Source organism: Nansenia antarctica (assembly GCF_963989245.1).
Source record: "Nansenia antarctica genome assembly, chromosome: 4".
Classification (NCBI taxonomy): domain Eukaryota; kingdom Metazoa; phylum Chordata; class Actinopteri; order Argentiniformes; family Microstomatidae; genus Nansenia; species Nansenia antarctica.
Window position 1 is genome coordinate 28,105,601 of NC_137689.1, and position 7,500 is coordinate 28,113,100.

The window sequence follows — 7,500 nt, forward strand, 5'->3', positions numbered from 1 at the left end:
AAGGAGTTCAACTCCCTTAAACTGTGTGAGTTTTATGCTTCACTAAGCGAAGCCAAGTTTCCAAACATTAGGAAGATGGCACCGAGGATGGTGGTGTTGTTTGGCTCTACCTACGTGTGTGAGCAGACGTTCAGCGTGATGAACATAAACAAATCACGCCACAGATCCCAGTTAACTGACCAACACCTCAGATCTGTCCTGAGAATTGCCACAACCAAACTGATACCAAACTTTAATGCACTGACAAAAAAGGGTGACCAACAACACTGTTCCCACTGAAATTGAAGGTAAGTTTTCTTTACTTTTTAGGTAATAGCTTTTACTTGTAATTTATATTAGTTCACACAAATACTCTCCATCCATTCCATCTCCATCCAACTCATTGTGGCCCCTAAGCCAAAAAATGTGCCCACCCCTAACTGATAGACACCTATGAGCTTCCTCCATCCAGTCCTCAACAGACATCAGGTCACAACAAATTTGGCCAGAACATCTAGGGCATTTACGCTCTCTAGGCACAAAAACTAAATGTTCAGGCACAGATTGTGGAGAAACAGCGGCTGGCGTCCCACTGATAGATGGACCAGAACCTTCCCCCTGAGAGGCGTTGTTAGAGGCCGGTTGGTCTGTGTTCAGCTTGAAGCTGTCGTACCTGTTCGATGAGAGCTCGCAAGTGTTCCTGCATTGTCCTCTGACTTGGCAAACAGTCTCCTTCAAAAGTTCAGTAGAGTAGTCCTGATGTCCACTTGATGTCCATCACCGATGTCCACACCAAGGCTGTCCAGAGGGCTATGAGACCCTAAATGACCACCACTGTTTTTTCAAAGTAGGGCCACCAGAAAAGAAAAGAAAATACCATAATAGGACACACAATGAAAGATCTTACCACAGCCTTTGTGATCCTGCCGACAACACCATGTGGCGGGGTGGTACACTAGTGGTTTCGACAACGCCACTCTCACACGTATAGGGGTGAGAGGCCCTCAGATACACCTACTATAATTACGGCTGGCCACATAATCCTGTCACATTTAAATGAACTCCCACAGAGGCAGTGGTAGAAAAAGTATAAATACAAAGTTTATTTTAAATAATTATAGAATGCAGATAAAATGGTACACAATATAAAACTGGACATTGAACCAGAAAAATAATAAACACTATGGCCAGGGACAGAGCGTTTGTTCATAAAACTCACTGCACAACATGTCACCGGGTTAACAATCCAGTCCCAAACCAATAGCTGAACCGAGGCTCAGGACCAAACTAATACTAATAGCCAGCCCTTGTAACAAAACAAAACAAAACTGAATGGCCCTAAAAAACAGTGGCAGTTGCTGGACACTAACTGTGGCCAGAGATACGGTATTAGTTACACCATAGACAAGCATCAGTACAACATGTACTGTATTTGAAATAGCCTACCTAACAACAAACATACCGAGAGCTGCTAGGTTTTGCTAGGCTGTGTCTCAGGAGGTAGAGCTGCCGTCTAATAATCGCAAGGTTGGCAGATCGGCGGTTCGAGCCCCGGCTGGCCACATGTCGAAGTATCCTTGGGCGAGACACTGAACCCCAAATTGCTCCCAGTGAGCGGGCCGGCGCCTTGCATGGTAGCTTGCCGCCATTGGTGTGTGAATGGGTGAATGAGAGGCCATTGTAAAGTGCTTTGGATAAGTCAAAGTCAAAGTCAGCTTTATTGTCAATCCAATATATGTACAGACATACAGAGGGCTGAAATTGCGTTTCCCTCTCATCCATGGTGCAAGGCAAACAAAAACAATAAATAACAATATAATACGACAAGATTAAAAAATAACTATATATACAAAAGGCGTGTTTCAAAAATGTCCTGGAGGGAAGGGAGGGGGGCTCCAATGATCTTCTCAGCTGCTCTCACTGTGCGCTGCAGGGTCTTTCGGCAGGATGCTGTGCAACCACCATGCCACCCAGTTATGGTCTGGTCAGGAGGATGCTCTCGATGGTGCCCCAGTAGAAGGAGTGCATGATGGGGGCTGGGGCTTTGGCTCTTCTCAGTTTGCGGAGGAAGTAGAGGCGTTGTACCTATGACCGAATCACAGCCGTGCTGATATTCAGTATAACACACTCCCTCTCGTGTGATATTGCTTAATTAAGGCACGAATATTCCTGACTGACATGGAAAAACAAAGTATTTTTGCATTGTATTTATTGTTACACATGTATTGTATTTCGATGTGTGTATTGTATTTACGCACCACCCTCCATAATCCGAAACCAGTTCTCTATAAAAAACAGTTCTCGGCGCATCACTTTCACTGGAGGGCCCAAGATGCGATACCGTCACGTCACAGGTTGATTTATTCTGACAAGATTGACAACAGCAGCACACAATCACAGTTCGGTACATCTTCCTTTGGACCAATAGATCCGCTTGACATTGTGTATGGGGCGGGCGTTTTGCTTTCCCGGTTAGTGAACCGCCTACATTCAACAGTGGCGGTGGCTACGAACTGACGGTAACCAATGAAGAGGTGGGATCTTTCATGCACAGCCTGGCGACACCTAGCTATTGTACTTTTAATTCAACGATATTTTGTATTGATCCTAAGAAATACAATGCTTTTCAACTGGTAGCCATTTGGAGTTTTTGGAGCACATTCTTCACATATCTCTTCTTTTTTTTGGATGCTAGCTAGCCATCTAGCAGTGGATCCGAAATGTAAGCTACCTAACAACCAACACAGACAGAGAAAGTCATTTATTTAGCTAGCTCTTAACAGTGGCATCTAGCTGGCCGGTCGCTATTTGATAGCCACGTAGTTAGCTAGATGGACAGAGTTTGTGTAACTACCGACGTTAGCTATTATAGCGTCAGCCTACCACGATTTACTGTGTTAGCTATTAAGACCCTACCGACATAGTCATATGCTAACTAGCTAACGTCGTTTGTGAAACTAATATAACCTGCTCTGCTGCTACTGTTTGACCAGGTGTGTGTCAGCTACTGTGACTGACGGTGTCTCTTCTGTTAGACCCCCTAACCCTGACCCTGAAGGTGTAGCGATGGAGGTGGGCTCAGTGCTTCAGGAGGACATGGCGTTTCGAGGAGTGGAGTTTACAGTGAAGATGGAGCTAGAAGACAGATTGCTCATTGTCGAAATCTCAGACTCAATGACAGCTGATCAGTGGAGGGGGGAGTTTGACCCTGCATGTAAGTTAACAAGTATACTAGACTCACACTGGGGAGGGGTACTAAACTAGGACTCACACGTGTGTGTGTGTGTGTGTGTGTGTGTGTGTGTGTGTGTGTGTGTGTCTCTCGGTAGATGTGTGTGTCTCGGTAGATGTGTATGTGTGTCGCTCCTGCTCCACCAAACCATCCTCACTCCAACCTGTACACTACCTGATTACTTGAACACTACCTGACTACTACTTGACTACCTGTACTGTACCAGATATGTATTATATTGCATATTGTATGATATTGCATTTCTTGTAACCTGCACAGCATTTTGCACTACTGTTTCTACTGCAGTATGACTGGTCCCGCTGTAGTACGACTACCATCACTTTATTACTTTATGATTACTTATTTACTTATTTTACTTTATTCTATTATTGTTGATTTTGTATCTTGCTGTAATGCCAATGTTGAAGAACCTAAGAATGTAACTCTTGTGTACATGTACATTGGATGTAATAAAAGCGATTTTGATTCTGAGGTCATGGTTTTAGATTGCTCTCTAGGCATGAATACCTTATTATCTTGTTCTTTCATTGTTTCCCAGATATTGAGGACCTCACCCGGAAAACGGGCAACTTCAAGCAATTTCCTATCTTCTGCAACATGCTGGAGTCTGCGGTTAGTAAGGTCAGTGTGCAGTGCACTTAGTAAACAAACGTGTGTGTACAGTGATATTGGTAGTCCGGAATCAGAATCAGAATCAGAAGACTTTTATTGCCATGACATGTAAACATCATACCCATCGGAGACGTGTGCTTTTCTCTGCAGACGAGTGAGTCTGTTACTCTGGACCTCCTGACCTACGCTGACCTGGAGCTCCTGCGTAACCGCAAGGCAGGGGTTGTGGGTCGCCCCCGAGCCCAGCAGCAGTCTTCTGCCCTCAGCTCCAAAAGATACCTCATCCTCATCTACACCGTCGAGTTTGACAGGTGCGGCTGGGTGTCTCTTTCGCCAGATATCCTGTATAAACACACACTTAAACTTAAACTCGACTAACCTAAACTATGTCGACGTACTCCGAAGTACTCCTTCAGACGACGGATGCTGTTCTGTGTTTTGTGATGTCATTGCATCTCCGCTTTCCCTTCCGTCGTTGTTTTAGCTGTTTGTTGAGTGATTGAGTGGAACGATGAAGGAGGTTAACGTGTCTTTGTAGGATCCACTACCCCCTGCCCCTGCCATACCAGGGCAAACCGGACCCGGCCAACCTGCAGAAGGAGATCAGAGCCCTGAGGATGGAGCTGAACGCCCTCGCCAACCACGGAGCTCACAAACCAGCTGAGCCGGAGATACGACGCCTCCGGGCAGAGTTAGTTCTGTTTTACATCACTGCATTGACCAGGACAGTCTGGATAGATATACAAGTATCCATCTATCCAGACTGTCATATAAGTATCTGACAGTCTGGATAGATAGATACTTATATGACAGTCTGGATAGATGGATATTTATATGACAGTCTGGATAGATGGATACTTATATGACAGTCTGGATAGATGGATATTTATATGACAGTCTGGATAGATGGATATTTATATGACAGTCTGGATAGATGGATACTTATATGACAGTCTGGATAGATGGATACTTATATGACAGTCTGGATAGATAGATACTTATATGACAGTCTGGATAGATAGATACTTATATGACAGTCTGGATAGATAGATACTTATATGGCAGTCTGGATAGATGGATACTTATATGACAGTCTGGATAGATGGATACTTGTATGACAGTCTGGATAGATAGATACTTACATGTACTATATATGACAGTCTGGATAGATGGACACTTACACTCACAGAACATTTTATTAGGAACAGCTATACACCTTATAATTCACTCAATGATCTAGTCAGCTAATTGTCCAAGCTTCAGGTATGAATGGGGAAAACATGTGATCTCAGAGATTTTGACCATGGTGTGATTGTTGGTCCCAGACAGGCTGGTTTGAGTATTTTAAAATAAATGCTGATCTTCTGGGATGTAACATCCAGTGAGCGGCAGGTCTGGGGACGGAAACGGTCTTGTTGCTGAGAGAGGTCAAGGGAGATTGGCCAGACTGGTTGGAGCTGACAGAGAGGCTACGGTAACTCAGATAACCACCTCGTACCGATGTGGTGAGCAGAAAAGCATCTCAGAATGCACAGCGTGTCGAACCTTGAGGCGGATTGGCTACAACAGTAGAAGGCCATGTCGGGTTCCACATCTGTCAGCTAAGGACAGAAATCTGAGGCTGCTGTGGGCACAGGCTCACCAAAACTGCACAGTTAAAGGCCCAATTCCATTTCTTATTTTAACCCCTACCCGAGACTGGAAAAATGTAGCCTGGCCTCAAGGAATCTCGATTTCTGCTGAGGCACACAGAATTTGTCGGCAACAGCATGAATCCATGGACCCAACCTGCCTTGTGTTAACAGTCCAAGCTGGTGGAGGTGGTGTGATGATGTTGGGAATGTTTTCGTGGCACACTTTGATACCAATCAATCATTGCTTGAATGCCACAGTCTATTTGAGTATTGTTGCTGACCATGTGCATGCCTTCATGGCCATAATGTACCCATCTTCTAATGGCTTCTTCCAGCATGATAACGCACCATGTCACACAGCAAAAGTCGTCTCAAACTGGTTTCATGAACATGACAATGAGTTCAGTGTTCTTCAGTGGCCTTCCTAGTCATCGGATCTGAATCCAATAGAACACTTTTGGGATGTGATGCACCATGGACCAGAATCTCAAAATAATGTTTCCAACATCTTGTGGAATCAATGTCACAAAGAATTGAGGTTGTTTTGAGAGCAAAGGGAGGCCCTATCCAGTATTAGTAGAGTGTTCCTAATAAAGTGTTCTGTGAGTGTATATGACTGTATATATGTCTCTATAGATGGATACTTTTTCAGCATATTTAAACATATAGACATTTGATCTTCATTTTAACAAACAAATAAAACAGATTTCTTTTTATGATTTGTAAAATGTAAATAATAGAAATGCAATCTTCTTGCGAGGAAAAAGTTAGGACACCCCCACATTTATTACTCCTTAAAATGCCTAAAATTAGAATCAAGTGCACCCCATCAGGTGATAGTGAACAAGATGAGAACATTGTTAGAGAGGATTTTGGAGGAGCCTGTCTTATTTAAGCCTCAGACAGTCAGTTGAAAACAAAGATATTAATTCCGAAATGACATGAACTATTCTCCTTGCATTAAGATGGACTCAATTCAACTTATAGAGTGATTTGTTGATGACATTTTTACATTTGAGCTCAATTTCAATAAAAACTGGAAACATTGTGGTGCTCTAAAACTTTGGACTGGTAGTGTAGATACTCTATTGTCCTCAGGTAGCAACATGTGGTTTATAGTCACAACACAGTCACGTGACAAGGGGGGGGGTATCATACATTATGGTGTCATACATATTGATTGTATGATACCATAAACAAAACATACAAAATCACGACGACTGCCAGTGGCCCCTGGCCTGAACTAGATTACGCCTCCTGCTAGAAGTGGTGAATTGATGCTTCACTTCCTTAGTCAAATGTATTGATTGTAAGTCGCTTTGGAAGAAGGCGTCTGCTAAATGCCCCTAGACCATTACAAATGTATACCATCATTGGCCTGGTTCTGGTCCTGTTTTCAGACTAGCTCTGGTCCTGTTTTCAGACTGGCTCTGGTCCTGTTTTCAGACTGGCTCTGGTCCGGGAGGAGAAGGAGGCCATGTCCAAGGCTCTGGAGAGGCTGCAGGTGTCCGGGGCCGGGCCCACCCCTGGAGGAGCGGGGGCCCGCGGGCTCAGAGACGTGGTCAGGAGTCTGGAGGAACAGCTGCTCAGAGAGAGGGCCAAGACTCAGCGCTCGGCCAGCAAGAGGGGCCAGGAACAGCGCCTCCTCCTGGAGCAGGTTGGCCCTACGTTCTCTTCTCTCTCAGGGCCTTCACAACCAGACTGGACAGTAGTGGGGGAGGGCGGTAGCAGTCGAGTTTAGAGAGGTCGGCAAGCGATCGGAAGGTCGCCGGTTCGATCCCCGCCTCAGGAGGGAGCTGCATGTGCCCTTGAGCAAGGCACTTAACCCCTAATTGCTCCAGAGGCACCGAAAATACCAAAATACAACAATTGACTGGTTGACAAGTTGACAAGTTGATTACATGGCAAATAAAACATTCTTATTTTATCATTAGTAGCCTATACTATGTACAGTACCTAAGACTAGCAGTAGTCTATACTCTATACAGTGCTTAGACTAGTTGCGGTCTATATTATGTACAA

General features: G+C 44.5%; 1 protein-coding gene across 1 annotated transcript in view; it reads left to right on the forward strand.

The window, feature by feature from the left end:
- Window positions 1-2,567: 2,567 nt before the first annotated feature.
- Window positions 2,568-7,500, forward strand: part of ccdc61 (coiled-coil domain containing 61) — a 9,836-nt gene continuing 4,903 nt past the window's right edge. Inside the window, exons 1-6 of the mRNA XM_080528857.1 lie at window positions 2,568-2,701; window positions 3,015-3,193; window positions 3,771-3,853; window positions 3,995-4,155; window positions 4,383-4,535; window positions 6,925-7,135. Of these exons, the coding sequence (XP_080384983.1) occupies window positions 3,046-3,193; window positions 3,771-3,853; window positions 3,995-4,155; window positions 4,383-4,535; window positions 6,925-7,135 (756 nt within the window). The 5' untranslated portion in view covers window positions 2,568-2,701; window positions 3,015-3,045. The remainder of the gene's footprint in view (window positions 2,702-3,014; window positions 3,194-3,770; window positions 3,854-3,994; window positions 4,156-4,382; window positions 4,536-6,924; window positions 7,136-7,500) is intronic.